Below are 23,066 nucleotides of genomic sequence, written 5' to 3' on the forward strand. Positions count from 1 at the left end.
ACTTGGGGCATATTTGTTACCTACAGTTGGCTACCAGTTATGAGTTAGGCTCAATTTTTGCTGCCGTCTTCCATTTATTATCATTGTAATTTGGAGTAGAAATTGTATCAACAGAGATGTGCATCTTTTTGTTTGCAACAGAAAATATTGATAAGCATTTGAATTGTTTAAATTTAAACTTCACCCCATTAAATCTATTAATATATCTATGTGGAACATCATCCTTGAGGGAAAAAACATATTTTTCTTGATCAGGTAAGATGTGATGGACAATATTCTGCGGGTAAGTGCCAGCGATTTTATATGCATTTCTTTGATGTTGTTGGCCCCCACATTTTCTGATTGTAACTTGCTTGGGCTTCTTTATAAAGGCCATTGTGGAATACGAGTTCACAACCATCCACATCGTTTAGGTAGTGAAGTGACTCGAAGTAAAATGTCTTCATTTAAATTCAATCGTATTTCACGTGGCTTGACTTGGGAGCATGGGATGATGCTGATCAAACTTAATGAGGAGAATGTAAACTTTATTTATAAATAGGCTGCAAATTCAGGTGGTTGGAATTAACTGTCCAATTCAGCCCATGCTTTTACTATAGAATCATCTGTGATCAGGGCTGGATTAACATAATAGTGAAAAGGGACCCCGCTGTTTATGACGGTTATGAATTATGAACTTAAACATTTTTTCATCTTTATGCAGCGGCGATGAGATACTACAGTGATAGTCTGTGTTAATAACCCCGATTAAAGGTGATAATCGGCTAAACTTGCTAACATTCTGGGCCGCTTTGGCAGCACACGGACATGGGTCAATGTGGGAGCAATAGCTGTCTTCGTTACCCATAATCCCCCACGCAGCTGGAACCACTCTGCCAGTATCACGTCATGGAAATGCAGAGCGGTTCCAGCTGCATGGGGGGGGGGATTATGGGTAACAAAGACGCTCATTGAGCCACCCGCCATAAGTTTTGTTTTAATGTGGAAGATTCTTTACGGTGACAAATGTTCAAGTTTTGTCTCATTGTCATACTATCTCGACGGTTTATGGTTACCTGGAAAGCTCAGTGGTGAAAAGTTGTTTGCACTGAACAGATTAACATGGAACATGACAAGAATGAAAACCAATAACATGACACCTCCCAATACTGAGCAAAAGGAGACACAGGCTAATTGCTGTTGGAGGCAAGTTTGCAGACTGCTTATTCCAGGAGGTGCATTATGTTTACTTAATTATTAGCCACAATAATCTGCTTGGAAATGTGAACAGCCTTTATTTTTTTCTTACTGGAGTCAATAAGGTCAGATTGGTCTGACGAGGAGTCTATTGCGATTGTGACCAGGGAGCTAATCTGGATCGCTTAATCGATGTGGCACCACAAAAAATGCCAAATAACAATGAAATAGAGCAACTCAGTAAAGGTGCTGAAAATGTGATGCAATCCTTAGTTAATCTTAAATCTTTCCATCTATTCCTGACTTTTAGCGGCACGTCCACAGAAGTGCATAGATGGCTAATTATTTAAACTCTTGCATTTACTGTTTAATTACACAGTTGAAGCATTACATCGATAGAGTTGCCACAAGTAATGACAATATCCATTTTTAAAATAAAGATAGTCCATGTAAGGATAATCGGCCTGCCGTGTCAATAAATGAATATCAAAAAAATTCTAATCTCCAGTTTCGTTTTACAGTACAAAATAGTAGTAATGGCCCAGAAACTGTTCCTCCAACCTAGTCTTTCTGCTGCCGTCACACTCCCCACCCCCCCCCCCCCCCCCACACCTCACCGTGCATACGCCAGCCAGCACAATTTAGGGACCTTTTAAAATATATGCTTACAGGCCTTGCAATACCTTAATCCGGCACTCACTTATTCACTTTCATTATACTGAACTGCAGACAGCAATCTGAAAATTAGTGGTCGTCCATGCCCCACAAGATTGAATATTCAGCCCTGACTAATACACTCATGACTGTGACCAAATACCACTATAACTCCGCTTTCAAGTTTGCAGATGAATTCACCATTGTAGGCCAAATCTCAAACAATGACGAGACCGATGAGAGCAAGCCTGGTGTTAGTTCAACCACCTCATTCTCAATCTTTGTCCTGGAAACAACAGAGTTGGGATGGGTGTGGGGGGGGGGGTGTGATTTGCGGCTGGGATATGCATGCCCCTATTTGTAGCAATGGCACGGATGAAAGATGGTGAAGAGACTAGAGTTCCAAAGACCTGTCCCTGCTTAAACCACATTGACACTATGACCAAGAAAGCCCCATCAGCAAAGCTGCTTCCATTGAAGCTTGAGAAGTGAAGTCATGTTAGCATTGTCTCTTACCAATTCTTATAGATGTGTCTTAAGAAGTATTCTGTCCAGATACATCACGGCCTGGTAGAGGAATTTCTCTGCCCAAGACTGTAAGAGTTGTGTATGCAGCTCAGGCCATTTTACAAACCAACCATCCCTCCACCACCTCTGTCTTTTTCTCCTGCTATTTTGAGAAAGCTGCCAAAATATTCAAGGGCCCATTCCACTTTGATCACACTCTCTTATTGCTTCTATCAGGCAGAAGATGTCTGAGTTTGAAAAGCCAAAACTCTGCATTTAGGATATTATGAGTTCCCGTTTCATTTTGGGACTGTCACTTTAAGTGCAACCATTCACAACTGTGGAGTGATCGGAGTGGCAACAATTAGGTACAGACTGTGCCCAAAGTTATCCTCTGGAAGATGTTGCTTTATCCAGGGATAGATAGAGAGAGAGAGAGGGAGACACACACACACAAAAGAAGGATACTTAAAGGAACAGCACCCTTGGTGATCAGCCATCTCAAGAATGCTGTGCTGAGTGACTGTGTGAAATGGGCGATTTGGCTGATTTTCCCTGTCAGGGGAATTATTGACCAAAGGAAAGGTCATTTTGAAGGGGACTTGTTGAACCACACCATGACCAAAGGAAAGGTCACTTTGACTGACCCGTGGCAGGTTTCTTGGAATCAGTGGAATTCACACGTTTTGTTTCCCTTCGTCAAGGAAAAGGGGAGTTGTGACAACCGTTCATCCAAGAGAATATTTCTCAGCAAGTAACTTGACAAGGATTTGTGTATTTTCAGCAGTCCTGGTCACTCAGTCTCTCCCACCTCCTTCAGTTTAAAAGGCAGAGTTTCAACAGAGGATTTCCAAGATGGAACGGTGAACCAACTTTCCAGAATTGTGTTCAAATCATTGCAGCTTAGACACACACACACACACACACACACACACACACACACACACACACACACACACACACACACACACACACACACTTTGTTGGGGTTTAAGTTTAAATAAGTTAATTAAGGTTACATTATTAGAAAATGTTCAGCACGATGCTGAACCAAGCCATGAAAGACCCCAACAATGAAGACGCTGTTTACATCCGGTACCGCACGGATGGCAGTCTCTTCAATCTGAAGCGCCTGCAAGCTCACACCAAGACACAAGAGAAACTTGTCCGTGAACTACTCTTTGCAGACGATGCCGCTTTAGTTGCCCATTCAGAGCCAGCTCTTCAGCGCTTGACGTCCTGCTTTGCGGAAACTGCCAAAGTGTTTGGCCTGGAAGTCAGCCTGAAGAAAACTGAGGTCCTCCATCAGCCAGCTCCCCACCATGACTACCAGCCCCCCCACATCTCCATCGGGCACACAAAACTCAAAACGGTCAACCAGTTTACCTATCTCGGCTGCACCATTTCATCAGATGCAAGGATCGACAATGAGATAGACAACAGACTCGCCAAGGCAAATAGTGCCTTTGGAAGACTACACAAAAGAGTCTGGAAAAACAACCAACTGAAAAACCTCACAAAGATAAGCGTATACAGAGCCGTTGTCATACCCACACTCCTGTTCGGCTCCGAATCATGGGTCCTCTACTGGCACCACCTACGGCTCCTAGAACGCTTCCACCAGCGTTGTCTCCGCTCCATCCTCAACATCCATTGGAGCGCTTTCATCCCTAACGTCGAAGTACTCGAGATGGCAGAGGTCGACAGCATCGAGTCCACGCTGCTGAAGATCCAGCTGCGCTGGGTGGGTCACGTCTCCAGAATGGAGGACCATCGCCTTCCCAAGATCGTGTTATATGGCGAGCTCTCCACTGGCCACCGTGACAGAGGTGCATCAAAGAAAAGGTACAAGGACTATCTAAAGAAATCTCTTGGTGCCTGCCACATTGACCACCGCCAGTGGGCTGATAACGCCTCAAACCGTGCATCTTGGCGCCTCACAGTTTGGCGGGCAGCAACCTCCTTTGAAGAAGACCGCAGAGCCCACCTCACTGACAAAAGGCAAAGGAGGAAAAACCCAACACCCAACCCCAACCAACCAATTTTCCGCTGCAACCGTGTCTGCCTGTCCCGCATCGGACTTGTCAGCCACAAACGAGCCTGCAGCTGACGTGGACTTTTTACCCCCTCCATAAATCTTCGTCCGCGAAGCCAAGCCAAAGAATTAGAAAATGTTAATAAATAAATTATTGAAAAAATTAGTTTTGGTGAATTTCTATTGCTGCTAGTCTGCAATATAACAAGGGACAGTTCGTAATCTCTTGAATGAACTTCTCGTTAGTATAAGATAATGTCCCTACTTTTGTTTTACTGTACTTTACCGCATTCTGTACTTGGCCATGGTAACAGTAAAACCTATACTTTTTAGACTTTTAACACTATACCCTGAACTTTTTTTTGGTCTTTTGGAAATGATGGAGTTACTTGCCTAGATAGCATACACAAAGCTTTTCATTGCATCTTGATACATGTGAAAATAAACTGTTTCAATAGAAAGATGCCACTTTAATGCAAGTCTTTCTCTTCTTAACAAATAATTTATGGACTGAAAATTGTGTTTGTTAATTTATGGGGAAGATTGTTCCATTTGAAGCAAAAACTTTAGGATTTCTATGCATGATGCGAATATCTCATAAAATGTTATGAAAAGCACCTTGGAACCTGAAAGTAATAACTAAAATATAGCACAGCAGTCTGTTTTTGATTGAAGGCAAATAGATTAATAAAGGTACATTTTATTATCACTTTAATGTAAATTGCACTGCATTTTTATCATTTTTAATGTAACATTGATGAACAATAGTGATTTGCTTGTCATTTAAAATAGATGCAAGAAAGTAAAGATGTAGTTAAGTATATATGCTTTATTACAGAATTTCAGCCAAAATGGAAATGTAATTGTATTTAATTTTTTTAAAATTCTCTCCAACATTGGTGGCGGTAATTGATAATTCCTTGAGCCCTTTTCGTAAATGTGAGATTTGTTTCTATGGAAACTATTTGTTGAATGACAACCAAAATTGCTGCATATCTTCAGTGGGTCAGACGACATCAATGGAGAGGAAAACAGTTCATTTTGTATTTCTTTTCTATTGGGAGTATAAATGTTGACATTGTAATGGATTTATGTTAATCTTTAATGTTAAACTATATTTCTTTTACAAAAATGTCTTAGTAAAATTATAGAGTTAAAATATTGTATCTGTATTTTTAGTCAGTTAACTGTGGGTTGGTACAGGGTCACACGCAAGTCACAGCACATTAACAGATACACCATTGTACTCAGAGAAGAGTGTTCATTCACAGTGTTTTGGACAGACAGAGTTAATGGATTTCAAGTGGGTCTTAATTATTCAAGAACTGCTAAAGGAAGCCATCTGTTTTTAATTAAAGTCACTTTAGCCTCTTCAACAGAGATGAGGTCAGAGGTTGTTATGGATATGAAAGGTTTAGAAAAAAGAACAGAATTTTGGTAGAAATAAAACTGATGTTCATGGGGTTTCCAAGAATTGGGACTCACCTTAGTAATGATGTAACTGTCAAATGATTTGGAGAAATATATGACTGAATTCAGACATGCTGAGTTCAGTTTTGGAAGAATTCCGTTTGAAGTTTACAGAAGTCAAAACCCTGTGAAAGACAGGGTTGAGTTTCAGTAAGCAAAATTGGTGCTGTTGTGTGTTACACCTGGGGAATAGGAAAACACAGAATCAGTGTCTTTTGAAATGAGGAAGACAGCTTTGAAGTCTCTTTGGAAAAGAGGTCTATTTTTGTGTATGGCCACTTTGTTTAACCCTTGTCTGGTTTGTGATTTCATCATGGAAGAAATCATATTTGTTTAACCCTTCCCTGGGTTTGTGAATTCATTATGGAAGAAAATAGCCACTTCGTTTAACCCTTGTCTGAGTTTGTGAATTAATTGTGAGTAAAGCGCATTATAATTATTTTTGAACTGAGAATTTAAGACCACATTTGCACATAGTGGGGTTAAGTTTAGAGTTAACATTTTTTACTCATCTCTAAACTTATTTATGTTGTTAATAGTTTAATTAAAAAATTATTATTTTGAATTTACCATTCTCTGGAGTATTTTCCATTGCTGTTCTTGTGTTAGTGCTAACATAGTCCCTTTAGCCCCAAAAATAATTAAAACGATTGTTAGTTTGTAGAAATATTTTCCTTTATATTGTAAATAATAATGGAATTTGATCACTGAACCATTCAGATGCAGGAAGGAAGCTTGTATTTTAAATACAAGCCTATTTTTATATTGTCTTTTTTTTGGTAAGAGGTTAGGAAATCACATGGTTAAATATATTAAAGGCTCTTTCTATCCAGCACACAGCATCTTTGACCCATTACCATCAAGAAAGAAGCCCAGCACCATCAAAATCAAGGCTGCCAGGCTAAGAATTAGCCTCCTTCTGCAGGCTGAGACTGATGAACAGTAGCCTGTAACTGAGCAAATCATCCCAAAATATTTATATTTATTTGAAATTATATTTTTATATATGTATATGATATATACTGTGTATTTTGTGAGTGTCTATACACCATGGGTGGAGAAACGCTGTTGTATATATGTCCAGTCAGATGACAATAAACTTGAATCATAAATATGTCCAGCTACAGTTTACAAACTGTGGAATTAAAGAGGCTAAAAGGCCTAATTTTTGTAAAATCTCTTGCACTGATTTCAAATGTGGAGAAAAATGGTTATGTTGAATATGCTTGATACCAACTTGTATTCATTATAAATTCAGTGAAGTCCCTAGATATGTCACAACTGAGTGTTGAAGAAGCAGCTGCCACTTTTTTCCCCCCAAACTTCTTAAACATTAACTGAAGGACCGATATAATGAATCTGATGTTAACACTGCAGCACATTTCTTTTGGATGCATTATAATTTTCCCATTTTTTTCTTCCTATTTCCCAAAATAATTCTGATATGGGTATCCTAGTGGAATATCTCAATTTAGAGTTGATCTAAAATCCTTACAAATAAAATGTTTGACATGTTTTATAATATGCAGTGAAAAAAATATTTCAACAGGTATAATTTCAAAATGTCGAGCTGGCTCTGTGATGCGTTGTCTGATTGATTTCACCAACTTGCACAAAATCCGCTTTCTTTTAATAAAAGAAACGAATTAATGAACCATTGGTTCTTCGGAATAAAATAAAAATACTGGAAATCAGACACCATCGATACATGAAAATGCACGTTGTTCAGGAATGTATTTGGAGTGTTGAAGAAACATGGCAGAAGTTCATAAACTGGAGGTGAGATGAAGCTTAAACTGGCAGGGCTCGCATCCAAATCTTGGAGCTAAATTCACTTTATTTAAATCTCTCTCTATAGTATTCAGAAATCTTCCTCTTGTTTATTTTCAATTCTTTTAAGAGAGGGTCAAAATATTAAAAATTCAGGTGGTTCAAAATTCATCATTTCACATTACAAGGTATTCAAATGATAATGGGTATTGTCACACACAGTGCACAATGTAAATATGTACTGACATTCTTGCTGCAGCTAAACAAATACTTGAAGAGAAAAACTATAGAATCAATAATAAACTAATTGAATTAAAAGATGAAATAAGTATGCAAGATAAAAATTCACAGTAATCCTAGTGTAAAAGAAGTGACTTGCAATAGGGCCGTCAACCTTTTTAGCTGTCAGAACAGTCTATGATTTGTGTATCAATAGGAGGTTCAGTCTCGGTGATAACACTGAATTCTACTTTTAAAACCATCATTTGGCATATCTGAGATCCAGAACTTACTCAGGACTTGACCTCTGGTCAAATAAGTGGCCATCTCTTGCTGTCATATTTTATGGAACCACACAGCAAAGAAACAGGTCTTTTTGCCAACGGAGGCCCTGCAGACCTTCAAGCACCAATCCCATTTTATTCTCCAAGCTTTCTCATTCCTCTACCCCCTCAATTTTACCACTCATCTGCATTCTTGAGGTAATTTCCAATGGCTGTTAACCTACCAACTTTTGCCCTTGAGTATATGATGGAATTGGAACATCTGAAGGAAATCCATGTCATGGGGAATATGCAGGCAGGATTGAACCTGTACCATGGAGATGAGAGGTGGTTTTCTGTTAGCTACACTGCTTTTCTCAAGAATTTTTTAAGAATTCGCCTTTTGAGATCCAATTAATTGATTAAATTAAAGTTGCAGTATAAATTTGAGCATCAGAACTCTTAAAGTTTAACCAAATGGTAGTTTTCATGCTTCCTATTACCAGGGTCTTCATTAAGAATCAGAATTTATTGTCGTGAACAAGTCATAAAATTCTGTTTTGCGGCAGCGTCGTAGTGCAAACGTACAAATTATAACCATCTTACAACATTACTATAAATTTTTAAAAATTTAAATAGTAGTGCACAAAAGACAGTTCATTGATTATTTAGGAATCTGATGGCAGCGGAGAGGAAGCTGTCCTTATGCCATTGAGTGCTCATCTTTAGGCTCCTGTACCCTTTTCCCAATTGTAGCAGAGTGAAGAGGGCGTAGCCTGGTTGGTGGAGGTCTTTGAGGATAGAGGCTGCTCTTTTAAGACTCCGCCTCATGGAGATGTCCTCGATGGAGTGAAGGCTGATACCTGTGATGTCGCAGGCCAAATTAGCAATCCTCTGGAATTTATTTTTGTCTGGAAAATTGGTGCCTTCATACCAGGCATTGGTGGGACCACGCAGAATGCTCTCCATGGTACACCTGTAGAAGCTTTCGAGAGCCTTCAGTGACCTACTGAATCTCCTCAGACACCTCACAAAGTAAAATTGCTGTTGAGCCTGCTGCATGATTGGATTGACATGGAAACACCAGGACAGATCCATGGAGATGTTGATGGTCAGGAATTTGAAGTTCTTGACCCTCTCCACTTCGGAGCCCTTGATGAGGCCTGGATCATGTTCCCTTGACTTTCTTCTGAAGTCCACAACCATCTCCTTGGTTTTGCTGACATCGAGCGCAAAGTTTTCATTACACCATTCATCTATCTCCCTCCTGTATGCTTCCTCACTGCCACTTGTGATTCTGCCGACAACTGTGGTGTCATCGGAAAACTTGTAAATAGCATTGGAATTGTGCCTGGCCACAAAGTCATGGGTGTATAACGAGTAAAGCAGTGGGCTAAGCACACATCATTGGGGTACGCTTGTGTTGATAATCAGTGAGGGGAAGACATTGTTTCCAATTCGTACAGGATCCAGTTGCAGAAGTGGATACAGAGAACTAGAGTTTGTATCTTATTGACCAGCACTGAGAGAATAATGGTATTGAAGACCGTGGCTGTCGTCGATAAAGAGCAGCTGTATATGTGAATTACTGTTTTAGAGGTAATCTAGAGCTAAGAGTGATTGTGGCGATAGGCGAATTGCAGTGGGTCCAGATCTTTGCTTAAGTACATGTTAATTCTGGCCATGACCAGCATCTCAAAGCATTTCATCACAGTAGAAGTTAGTGCCACTACGCAGTAGTCATTGAGGCAGCTCACACTACTCTTCTTGGGTACCGGGATGATTTATATCCTTTTGAATCAGTTGGGAACCTCTGACTGCAGCAATGCGAGGTGGAAAATGTTCAGGAACACTCCAGCTAGTTGGCATGGATTTTCAGTACCCTGCCAGGTACACTGTCAGCGCCTGATGCCTTGTGAGAGTTCACCCTCTTGTTCTGATGTTACCTTCAGAGACAGATTTCACAGGATCCTCAGCTTTTTCAGGGATTCTAGTAGGCATTGTTTGGTTCTTCTTTTCAAAGCAGACATAGGTGTTCAGGTCATCGGGTAATGAAGCATCACAGCCATCTATAGTGTTTGCCTTCACTTTCTAGTATGTAATGGCCTGCACTTCCTGCCATAGCTGGCATGCATCTGTCTCTAGCTTCCTAATACAATAAAACTTTAATTTCGCCTTTTAATATCCATTGTAAGCAAACTTCCCAGATGTGGTTCACTCGATCAGGCAAAGGCCTGTAGATATTTTTCCTCCCTGCCCTCTCTTAAACTGAGACAACTCTGTTGTCTTCCAAACAAATATGCCTGTTCATAGTGTTTATATATGTTACTTCTCTGCTCTATACATTGGAGAAGAAACCGTGTCAAAACTACATTTGTTATGTTAAATCATTTGTCAAGGATTTTAGGATGTCTACTTTCAAAATAATATTAAAAGGATCGCAAGTTTTGTAGGATTTAATTTTTGATAAAACTCAAACTAGAAAATATTTGAACTTGACGATATTTTATTAAATCTTCCATTTTTTCCCTCTTTTATAAGGCCAGAGGCTCATCATAAAGCTGCAGTTACTACTCCTCCTCCACCACCACCTTTACCAGAGCCTGTTCCTCCAGAAGAAGAAGAAGAAATCCTGGGATCTGATGACGAAGAGCAGGAAGACCCTGCTGATTATTGTAAAGGTAAATCCTAAATCTCCTGCAGGTGTAGTGTTATTTATTTTTCCTTATTCTTTTTCCTTATTTCCGTCATGACCAACTCTAAACTTTGCATTGTGTCTTCAGCTCTTTTCATTTTTATTTTATTTGAAGTAAATTCTAATGATAGCCATTCTTTTAATGACCTAATTTGTCCTTCAAAAAAGGCTTTATCTATATTTTGTCCTTCTGTGTTACCTCTTTCTTTCCTCTGAAGATCTTGGCCATCTTCCTCCTCGTCTTCTATGTCTGTATCTATGTCTGTGTCTTCTTCTCTTCTCCATATCTGTGAATCTTCCTCTCTTTCTAATGAGCTGCTTCTGTGTCCTTGATGTGCCTCCAGCTGCTGTGTCTCCTGCTGCTGGGCCTCCCGCTGCAGGCTGACCCGTTGTCGGTCACCCCATCGCCGTTCACCCTCTCCTAACCCCTCGTTCCTTTTCGCACCGCTCTTCTGTTCTTCTTGCCTGCGTGCTTCCCCCAGCCGATCCTCAGCTGAGCCCCCCTCCGACCAGCGTTCACCTTTTCTTCTGCTTGCAACGGTGCTTTGCTTGGCTCTGAGAGCCATTTTTGAAGTCCACCGGTCGGGAGGTCACCGCTCCTCCGGGCACTCACCAGCTTCGGAGGTCGGTCACTCCTCTCCACGGTGGATCCCTGCTCCGATGTGCAGGTAAGGCCTTCTTCTTTTTTCTCCGGTGATTTTCCTTCTTCCCTCTTGTGTTATTGTTACTTTCTCTTTTTTGTGTGCCATCTCCTAACTCTTCTTTGTAACTTTATCTTTCTTTTCCTGTATTATGTTTATTGAGCTCTTTTTAAAAAAAAAAAATATTTTCTCTGGAGAGGGCTGGTTCTACTTGACCAGCCACTACTCCATCATGTGACTCCTGTTTTTCCTTATTCCTTTATGTCTGTTTTCATGTCTTTGTTTCTCCTTTGGGTTGTATGCTGGAAGATGTTTAGTTGCATGAAATATAACATTACAATCTCCATCCCTCTGCAAAGGTCTTTTCCTCGCATATCCATCCATTATCTCACTATTGTAATTGATTTTTCAGCAAGCTGTATTTTTTTTCAATAGTTCTCCTTGGAAGTGCAATGTTTTATTTTGCAGTACGATTCCCTCTATGCATTGCCAGCAATCAGTATCCGAACGGGAATCATTACTGATTGGTGTATCTGCTTCCATGACTCTGCACTGATCCTGGACTCCAACTTTATAATGTGCAGAGGGTTTGTGTTTGAGAAGTAAAGAATACGAAATGCACATTTAAAAAAAAAATCACAAGGAATTACAATTTCCTTCATTTGAAAAAATATAAATTTTCATTAAGTGGGCCAGTTGTGGTAGCTATTCATAAAAATTCTTTATCTTGAAAGTCATTCATTGTTTAAGTTTGTCAACGATCAAAAAAATGACTTTTGAACCTAATATTCAACTGCGTCCTCTAAGTGGAGAACTCCTTCTTGGAAAGATGAACTTGGGGCTATGTATATTTATTTTTGTAAAGTACTCCTCTTTTCACCAACAGAATTTGAAAAATTTGCCATTGTCAGTTCACTTTTGAAATATATTCTAGGAAAGAAAAAGTTGTTACTAATTGTTTCTTTTTCCTCTGTTTCAGGTGGCTACCATGCTGTGAAAATTGGTGATCTATTCAATGCACGATACCATGTAATTAGAAAGCTGGGATGGGGGCATTTCTCTACAGTGTGGCTGTGCTGGGACATTCAGTAAGCAAATATTTTTTAAAATTGTTAACATTCAGTCATCATGGAAGCTGTCAATTTACAAAATTGAAATTAAATAGCCCTTTTTCTATTCCACTTCCTTTTCACAAAGATCCATTACAATTTATGAACAGATAACTACCGGAAAATTTTGGAACTATAGGTACACGATCCTTTATCGGAACCTTTGGGGTTCAGAGTGTTCTGAATTTCGGATTTTTCTGGATTTCAGAAAGCCAGATTTAAGCCTGCCCGAATTGTGCTGCCGTCTCCCCCCACACCCCTCTTGCCCGCCCGACGCACTGCCGGTCTCCCTCCCCACCCCCTGACTCGCGCTGCCGGTTTCTTGGCCGCCTGAGTTGTGCTACCGGTCTTCGCCCACCCGACTACCACTGCCAGTCTCTCAGCCGCCCGACTTGTGCTGCTGGTCTCCCCCCCCCTTGTCTGCCCGACTCACGCTGCCAGTCTCTCGCCCGCCTGACTCGCTCTACCGGTCTCTCGCCCACCCAACTCGCGCTGCCGGTCTTGGTCTCTCGCCCGACCGACTTACGCTGCCGCCTCTCTCCCCACTTTACGGATTTTGGAGCTTTCTGGATTTTAGATGTCCGGATAAAGGATCATGTACCTGTACAGTAAAACCTCCGTTATCCGGAACCTATGGAGATTGATAGATGCTGGATAAATGAATTTGCTGGTTGCTTGAGATTACGTATTGCGTGGATTGGAAAACTGACCACTGGGAGCGGGCAATTTTTTTGCCGGTTGCTTGAATTCACAATACCGGGGATTTTGCTGTATTAAGCAGTTCTGGCAGAATAAACATTTCACATTGATGACCTTTCATGGGAACCAGGGAAAATTAAAAACACATGAATATTTTAAACTATGGTGAAGAAAGAAGAGTTAAGGGAACACAAGAACTCTGTTCGGGTAGAGTTCAAGAGAAAATCGATGACATAGATTGATGTCGATGGGAAAGGCAATGAAGGCATGTTAATGGCTTATCTTTCTTGGAAGTTTAAGTAGAGCAGAAAGAAACAATGATGGAACTGAGATCATTTCAAGTTTTGCTGCAACTGCAATGATCTGCAGATCAGTTCCAGCATTCTTTGGTTGTTTTACTTTTGTCAATTCCTCATCTATTTACACCTCCTACAGATTGATTAGCTGACATTAACATGTCAGCATCGCCCCCTCTCAGCTGGCATTAATCTGTCTCATTTATTTTTTCTGAGTCTGAACGTGATTCCAGACTCTCTGTCTGATTTCCATATCCTTGCCCTTTTATTGCAGCTTAATTCATAAATTCATACCGTTTTCTGATGAGAAACCATTGATCTGAAACATTAACTTAGTTTGTCTCTTCACAGATGCCACCAGATGTGTTGATTACTTCTGAGTGATTCACTTGAACCCAACTGCCAAGATCTGGCATATATTCTTCCTTTTTCTTAACCAGAGCTTCAACATATAACTTGTCAAGAAGGGTTCTGTTCTCCTCAACCAGTGGTTAAAAAGTTAGCTAAAATCTGATACGGAAAGTGAAAATGCTAGAAATACTCAATAGCTCAGACATTTGTGGAGAGAAAAACAAAGATAGTGTTTCAGTTTAATGATCTTTCACCGTGCAAAAATATTTTATACCAATGTTTACTCTGTTCTATAGCACTGTAATAACCTTAGTCATCATTCCCTGTATCTTTCTGGCTCATTGACCCAGACCATCTTCCTCCATTGTCCGAAATCCATTGTTTTGTTCTGCAGAATCTCTCTGTTTAGTTTTGATCTCACAATTATAAGCAGAGTTCCTCTATCAATAGTTTCTCTTCCAACTCTGACATCCACCCAATGTTCACAATTCACTCTTCTCTCCTGTACATCCTTGTCCATGTGACAACATTTAAACGAAAACCCCGCTATGTATTGGGAAAGGAAGAGAAAGAACAGGAAGGGAGAGAGTCTACTGTGAGGAGAATGCTAAGGGACAAAGTGCTGTGAACTTGGCAAAAAAACAATTACTGTGAGTGGGAGCCATGGAAGGAAAGCGAGAGTTGGAAAGCTTTGGCAGGCTACTACGTAACACGAAATCCTTGCTGTAAATCCTTGTGTCATGACAAAAAAAAGAGTGTTCTCTTGGTATATTTTTAACCCATCTGAATCTCTTACACCTGGAGTAGGTTAGGATTAATGACAGCTTGCATGTGAACATTGATAAATTGGGTCTAAATTTGCTCAACTTGTTCTTTACTAAGCTACCCCTTCACTCTCACTCAACTTTCAGTTAAAACATTCAACCTTACTTATGTTTCTGAAATGCACATTATTAGCCTTTGACTGAGATTTTCAAATGTCCTCCCTCTTTCCTTCCTCCTTAAAGATTTCTGTTTCATCCACTCTAACTAGGACCAACAGATTTTCACTATTACAATTTGCTTGCTGATATATCAGCTCTTAGCCTGGAACTGTCCCGTTTTAAAATTCCTGTATGGGTTCCAAACTACCAACTAATTAATTTCCTCTGCGATCTGTTTCATCTCTAATTTGGCCAAAGTGTTCCATTTCACTTTTGAAACAATCCTAACCCCAATATTTTTTAAATTAAAGATGCTTAGAAGATGGAAATATTTCATCGGTTAGGTACGGAGAGGGAAATAAGGTTAACGTTTCAGGTTGATGCTCTTTCAAATGAGACGTTGCAGATCTCCAATTTTTTCTGTGTTTTACTTCTGGATTCCAGTAATTTCTGTTTCACTTCCTGCATGTGATTTTGGTGTCTTCACAGAATGCACCATTTTAAAACTTGTTTGCTTTCTTTTTGTAGTGGAAAACGGTTTGTTGCCATGAAAGTGGTGAAAAGTGCCCAACACTACACGGAAACTGCTCTAGATGAAATTAAGCTACTCAAGTGTGTAAGTATGACTTTAGTGTAATACTGTTCACCCTGTGATATGGAGACTCAAGTAATGAAAATTCACAAATCACAACACAAAAGTTTGAGATATACCGTAGTATAAAATTCACTCGCAGAATTTGTTTTTAAAATAAAGTAAATCTATTTCAGCTTGCATTTCCTGATGCATGTACAGGTTATGCAGCCTCGCTTCATGGACAACAGCAATATGGGCAGTTTTCAAGGAACAAAATCTATCTCTCGCACACCATTCCCCCCCATAATACAGCGGTCACGTCTTAAAAAATAGCTTTTGGAGGTAGTTTGGAGAACATATGATTTTAAAATATGGGTTCTTACAGACTTCTCTGCAAACTGTACACTATCTTGGATAAATATCACTGGTCCTTCATTGTTTTTGGGTCCAACTCTTCTTGGCTCCTTACCCACCAATATTGTGGCAGAATCTTCACCAGAAGGATTCCAGTAGTTCTAGAAGGGAGCTTACTACTGCTTTCTTAAGGACAAATAATAGCCAATAACACTGATCTTGCCAATAACACTGCCCTGAAATGATTTTTTAAACTTAAATTTCCAGTTAGCCTGAGTAAATGTATAGTTCAAGCTGCACAAAAGGTTGCAATGTTTTGTCCTTCACTGACTTTGAATGGTACTCTAGATTTGTTATATCTAATTCCATTTGTCGAGATTTAAAAATTAAGTTACAGTTTTGTTATCCCTCTAAAGCCAAAATGTGTATCTTTTGGGTTTGCCTTGCCTTGAGAGTTTCAGTATTTATACTTTCATTCCCATAGTTTTTTTGTGTTTCATAGTTTAAAAAAAATCTCACATCTCAGAATTAATATGGTTTATGAAATGTTAATTTCTTATGAAGATATCCAGCAATTGAATCTCCTGTTAAGAATTGTGAAACAAAACAAATTGCACTTGTCTATATGGAACACCCATATTCTGTATCAGTATGTCTGATAATCTAGTCTTTTGAATCACGCTGCAAATCACTGTCTTTCTTAGCAATATAAGGAAGCTATTTAAAACAGATTAAGCACTAATCAAAAGCTTGCTATTTTATATTCTTTTTAAATCTTTTGATCAGTTACAAAACAGGAGTTACTGGCAGTCTTAAAACACATCAAGGAGAATAAATCCCTGGGGCCTGAGCAGTGTAAGAAGTTAGGGAAGAAATTGCAGGAGTTCTTGAAGAGGTATTTGTATCTCTTTGGCCATGTGTGAGGTACTAGAAGAAAGGAAGGTGCTAATATCCCTTTATTTCAGACAGGCTGCATGCATAAAATAGGGAACTGCATGCCGGAGAGCCTAACATCAGTTGTAGGAAAGTTATTGGAGAGGATTCTGTGGGAAAGCAAGGGCTGTGAAGGCATAAGTAACATGGTTTTATGCATGGGGAAATTATGTCTCACAAATGATCTTCCAGCATTTGGAAAGGCAAGGACTGTTTAGGCAGAAGTAACATGGTTTTATGCATGGGGAAATCATGTCTCACAAATTTGATTGAGTTTTTGAAGAGACAGGGAGTATTGATGAGGGCATGTCAGCAGGCATTGTCTACCAAGGCCTTTGGCAAGGTGCTACATGGTAGGTGAGTGTGGAAGGTTAAATCACATGGGATCTGAGGTGATCTGCTCAGAACTGAAAAATATCTTTTGATAATTTGAATGAACTCGGTCGTAATCTTCAAGTTATACATTTTCCGGAGTACTTAAAGCATCAAGAACCTCTCATTTCATGAAAGAACTGACACAAGGGCATGAATTCTGGTTTCTGTTCTTTACCCTTTAATTTTGAAAGTATGGTCAATAGAGAGGCTACCAGCAATAATAAAAAAAACGTATTGAGGGTTTTGAATTGAGAAGTCATGTTGCAATAGTTGTTTTGAACTGTCTCGTTTTTGTTTAATGGAACATTACAGCACAGAAAGCAGGCCCTTCTCGTCTGTGCTGAACTATTATTAAGCTTTATCCCACTCTCCTGCACCCAGTCCATATCCCTCTCATCCATGTACCAGTCCAAATTTTTCTTAAATATTAAAATTGAGCTTTCTGCTGTTAGCTCGTTCCATACTCATACCACTCTCTGTGGACGAAATTCCTCCCAATGCACCCCCTAAACGCCTCCACTTTCATTGGTAACCCACAAACTCTGGTTTGTATCTCAAATAACCTCAGTGAAAAGTATATTTGCATTTACTCTCTTTTTTACCCCTCATAATTTTCTTTACCTAATTTTTCTCTTTGTGTGATAGATCTGCATGTGGTCACTATTTTGGGTTTGTGCCATGCATGTTTGGTAAATGTTGCATCCATTTTTAATCGATAGTGATGTTTTTCTTTTGTCATCTTTAAATAATTATGAGAAATATACTTTCATTTTAATGAATGGTGTCCATAGCAGTGATAAAGCTGCTTTGTGATAGTAGTGTATGCTCTATTGAAGTTTTTTAATGTGACAGATATATTCAGTGGATGTGTCTTGTAATGATGCTGTGCATAATAGTCTTTCATTTTACTTCAAAGAATTATATACTTTATCGTGAATATATTTGCTTTGCTTAATTTACTTTTTATGTTGCTAATGTCTGTGGATGTGAACTGATGTATTAAAGCTGATAAGAAAAAGATGTGTGTTCCGAGCCCAGAGGACTCCAACAACCCAGCAGCAACAGAAATTCACTAAGGTTACTTAAACAAAAATGTTTTTAATTTTCTTCATACTTAATAACAAGATCAGTATTTCACTTCTTACCTTTAAGTTAACTCCCTTCTAATTCTAAAAGCACATGTATGTAATGTGGATGTGTTCAGGAAAGTTCTTTGTTTCACTGTCCACTCATTCACTTCTCACTTCTCCAAGTTCACTGTTATCAGGCAGTTTTCCATACTGTGCACAGATTTTAACATTTATGATCTTCACCAGTTTTGCAGCCTTCACCATGAACTTGCTGCAGTAAATCCTAACACTCTCTCTCTCTTTCTCTCTCTGCAAAACCACATGACCAACTCAACACTCTCTCTCTCTTTCTCTCTCTGCAAAACCACATGACCAACTTTCAACCAGCAGTTTAAACTTCTGGCACCTGTCTTAATAGCAACAAATTTTTCAGTTCTTGAGCCTGGACCCTGTTCAAACCTGTTGTTCCTTTAAGACAATAGTCCATTTCAATACTACAACATCAGTCCAATTAACACCTGCTTGTGGAGTCTTCACGAGCACTTTTAATGGTTTTTGTAAAGTCATTGTAGACTTGGAGTCCACACTTAGGCATAGCTCTTGCATTTTAAATGAGATGACTTTTGTGAAAAGTTAATATCTCTTGTGGAATGTAAACTGAGATATCTTGTTTGTGAAGTGTGAAACTAAACCCCCACAATCTATACCTTTTTAAGATGTTTTTTATCATAATTGTGGGACAGATTATGTTGTGTTTTATATTGTATATATTGTAAAGGAGATAAATTGTGGCAGGTTTTTTAGTGTAGGTCACATACAAACACTTCAAAACAGATCGGGAGGTCTGCTCAAGCAAGACAGTCCGGCTCCAAATGCCTTTGCAAAAACTTTGAAGAGTGCCCAAGGGACTTCACTAATGGATTATTGTTTTGAAGAACAACAGATGAAAGAACTCAGAGGATTAGGAGCAGTAGGTTCTCTGAGTTCTAAGGGGGGGAGGTCATGTGGTTTTGCAAACGGAGAGAGTCAAACGGGTTTTTCTCTGGGGGGGGAGAGGGAGAGAGAGAATTCAGTTCAGCAGCAGAAGCTGTGACTGGAACCTGATAAGCTGGCAAGCTTGTGGAAAACCCCCATTTTGAAGACGGGTTGTGAGTGCTTAGTTCAGCCTGGTCAAAGCCCTTGTGGTCCATACAAGAGGAGAGGACTGGCTGCCTAATGTTTCACTTGAAATGAGGGAAACAAAAAGGAACTCTGTGGTGACAGAGGAGTCCAAGTGTGATATCTTTGAAGGTTTACAAGCATTGTCCGTCCTTGTAATAAAAAAAATTCTTTTTTTTGAATGGTAGGTTTAAGTTCTCAGTAGTTACTTTAAAATAGAGGTAACTTTTCAGAAATTGGAGGGCAAGTTATTTATGTTACGAGCCCAGAGGACCCAAAACCCAGCAGCAATAGAAATTCACCAAGACAAATCGTTACTTAAATAAAAGTTGCTTTTAATTATCTTTAAACATAAAAATGATCAAATTTTAACTTTTTACTATTAACTTAACTCCCTTTTAATTCTAAGCACACGTGTATGTAATGTTCAGAAAAGTTATTTTATTCACAGTCCATTCTCACTTCTCACTCCTCCAAGTTCACCAGTATCAGGCAATTCTTATACTGTGCACAGAATTTAATATTTATGAATTTCACCAGGCTTTGGTGCTTGAAAGGTAAATGTTTATCGCTCAAGGTTCTTGTCAATTTTCAGAGAGAGATTTGTTGCTCGTTGGACACCCACAACTGATTCATTCTGATCAGCCACTTCAGTGTCTTGACGAAGAAACTTGCCCCATCAGGGTTTTCCAGATGATAACCTCTTTCTTTCAGGTCACCAGAGTTTATTTTTGTTTCCCATATTTCAAATGAAACATTATACAGCAGCCATCTCCTCTTGTATGGACCACAAGGGCTTTGAACAGGCTGATCTAAGAACTCACAACCCATCCTCAAAATGGTTTTTTTCCACAAGCTTGCCAGCTTGTCCTGTTCCAGTCCCAGCAGGTGCTGCTGAACTGTAGAACTGAATTAATTATCTCTTTCTCTCTCTCTCTCTCTCTATCTCTCTCTCTCTCTCTCTCAGGGAAAACCACATGATCCTCTTAGAACAGCCAACTGCACTCAGACAGACTGTGGCTCTGGACCTAATCTTCCGAGTTTGTTCATCTGTTGCTTTCCAAAACAAAAATCCATTACTCCACAGCATGTCCAATTAACACCCACTTGTGAAGTCCTTATAGGCATTCTTCAAAGTTTTTGCAAAGGCACCAGGAGCCTGGGCTGTCTGGCTTGAGCAGAACTCTGGCATTTTAAACGAGATCTGTTTTGAAGTGTTTGTATGTAACTTAATTAAAAAACCTGCCACAATTTATCTCATTTAAAACATATAAAATATAACATAATCTGTCACATTAGTGTTCCTAGAAACCAGATGTGGAAGTAGAGTTGCAAGAACATACACATGAACAAAAAGATTTTACTTTGTACCTGAATGCATCAATGGGAGAATACTAGGGCAGCAGCAAATAGAAAAACTTCAGGTATTCTAATTCATTCTTCAATATCACATGCTGCACAATGCCAGCTTGTGCATGTCATCTGATTGCAATATGGGTTTTAATTCTAAATTATTGCTGGCAGGACATTATACTATAGAACTCCAATAATCTGATATTGAACCATTTGGAAATCATGTCACTTGGTGATTTTTTTACTTTCCACTCTGGTGGACCTTGTCCTACACTCCCTCTGGGGCCCTGGTTTCTATGCTTTCTGGCCATTACCAAAATTTCTGTGTTATGGATCACTGAAATTGTTCTTTGTGATAATTAAAAAAAAACCATTAAATGTAGTATTAATAAAATAACATCTGATAGTCCACCAACAAGAGCTGAGCATGCCAGATTAATTTTACGGAATTAATGAGCACCCTCATTTTTGTTTAATGCAAAAATTGTGCAACAAGTTGTTGAATTGGGATAGATTGCACAAACCACCATCTTCTGACATTTTCCTCCACCAAACAGAACCTGCCACCTTCATTCACTTAATGCAAACTCATTTTCCCTGCATTAGATGCTTACATTTTAGCATCGCATTTCATGAAATGTACATTTGCTCCTTGCCAACACAAGTTGCAATTCGGATGATGTTATGGACCTGTTTCTATCGTACTAGGGAGAAAATTTCTTTTTTGGCTTTAATGACATAAATAGATCTGTATCACTCTATCTTGTTAAAAAATTGTGCTGAACAAAATTGGGAACATTTTTCAAAAGATTACAAAGGTTATGCATTCATTGTATAATTCTTTCATTTGTAAGAGTTTATTTTACGTTTCTTTGAAATGTGTCTTTGGAACTTCATTAAAATTAACATCAAAAACTGGCATTGATTTGTGATGCATGGATTTGGATCCCAAGTCTATTCAATCACTTAGCATTTAATTCTACTGCGAGTTTAACGACACCCTAAACAGGAAACTAAGCGCAAATTCAGCAATTCTTTTTATTTGGTGATCCTGGATTACTTTGTCATAGTGACATCCTAAGAAATTATGGTATGATTGTACATTAGACGAATAATATTTCTCCAGTTTTCCAATTAAAAAATTGTTTAGAATATGTTTAATTGAGGGTGCTCTATTGATCAGTTTTATTTTAATATTCCCAGGTACGAGAAAGTGATCCTAATGATCCAAATAAGGACATGGTAGTACAATTAATTGATGATTTCAAACTTTCGGGCATGAATGGAATACGTATCCTTTAGTGGTTTTTGTTTTGTGATCTAGAACATTTTGCATCCTTGTCATTCTGTTTTATTGTTGTTTCAATTTTGCATTACAAGTCCTGGTATGATTAGGGCAATACATTTATTAGAAAATTTTGAAATGTGTATCCTTGCCCCACAAAAAGCCTTTGTGGCTGTTGGTAGCACGTTTTAAGGATGAATTGGAAAATTCTGATTTTATAAGTTAATAAGTCTTTGCATAGAATAATATAGTAAAGGTACAAGCCCTTTGGCCCACCACATCAATTCTGTCCATCATGCCAATCTACTAATTCCACTCACCTGCAATTCCATATCCCTCAGTTTTGCTCATTCAAGAACCTGTCCAGATGCCTTTTAAATGTTGTTCTGGTTCCAGGTTCCTTCACCTCACCTGACAGCTCGCTGATGGTATCATCAATTCCTTGTGTGGAAAAATTCACCTTTCAGATTCTCTTTAAACCTACTTTCTCTCCCTCCATAAGGCTATCACAGGCTATCTAGCCTCTTTGAACCTCTTATAATTTTGTCACCTCAGCCTCCTTCACTCCAGGGAAAACTGATCAAACCTCACCAGTGTCTCCTTATAATTTTTAAGCCCTCCAACTCAGGGAACATTCTTTAAATCTTTTCTCTAGCATAATCCCATTGTTTCAACCAGAACAGCACAAAATATTCTAAATGCTGCATAACCAACATTTTGTTCAACTATAACATGATGTCCCAACTTGTGTACTCAAATCCTTGGCCTATGAAGGCAAGCATATTATATCCCTTTCTCACCATCTTATCTAACTTTGTTTCTGCTTACAAGATAACTGTGTACTTGCATCCCATGGTTTCTTTGTTCAGCAACACTCCCCAGGGCTTTGACTGTCCGAGTTAAAAAACGCAAATATGCAACTTTCCATGTGTCCCAATTAAGTTAGTCCCAATTAAATTCTATAGCCATTCCTTTTGCCCAATTTCTAAGTTGATCTACTGTATATCCGGTTATAGACAACTTTCTCTCTCTCCACTATACCACCAATTTTGGTGTCATCTGCATACTTACTAATCATATCACATGCATTTTCATCCAAATAATTAAAATATAAGACAATAGGCTGAGCACTCTTACCCTTGGCTCACCGCTGGTC

At 39.0% G+C, this 23,066-nt stretch overlaps 1 protein-coding gene across 10 annotated transcripts in view; it reads left to right on the top strand.

Annotated features, from left to right (window-relative positions):
• srpk2 (SRSF protein kinase 2) overlaps positions 1 to 23,066 on the top strand; it is a 180,599-nt gene that overhangs the window by 119,140 nt on the left and 38,393 nt on the right. For 6 of the 10 annotated variants that reach the window (XM_069908285.1, XM_069908284.1, XM_069908283.1 and 3 more), the window contains 5 exons: positions 10,636 to 10,775; positions 12,410 to 12,518; positions 15,337 to 15,424; positions 18,050 to 18,121; positions 21,829 to 21,916. In XM_069908285.1, coding sequence (XP_069764386.1) covers positions 10,636 to 10,775; positions 12,410 to 12,518; positions 15,337 to 15,424; positions 18,050 to 18,121; positions 21,829 to 21,916 — 497 coding nt within the window. Of the gene's footprint in view, positions 1 to 7,481; positions 7,622 to 10,635; positions 10,776 to 12,409; positions 12,519 to 15,336; positions 15,425 to 18,049; positions 18,122 to 21,828; positions 21,917 to 23,066 lie in introns of all 10 variants that reach the window. The other 4 variants (XM_069908288.1, XM_069908286.1, XM_069908292.1 and 1 more) reach the window with 2 other exon arrangements.

The sequence above is a fragment of the Narcine bancroftii genome, chromosome 13 (assembly GCF_036971445.1).
Source record: "Narcine bancroftii isolate sNarBan1 chromosome 13, sNarBan1.hap1, whole genome shotgun sequence".
Taxonomy (NCBI): Eukaryota; Metazoa; Chordata; class Chondrichthyes; order Torpediniformes; family Narcinidae; genus Narcine; species Narcine bancroftii.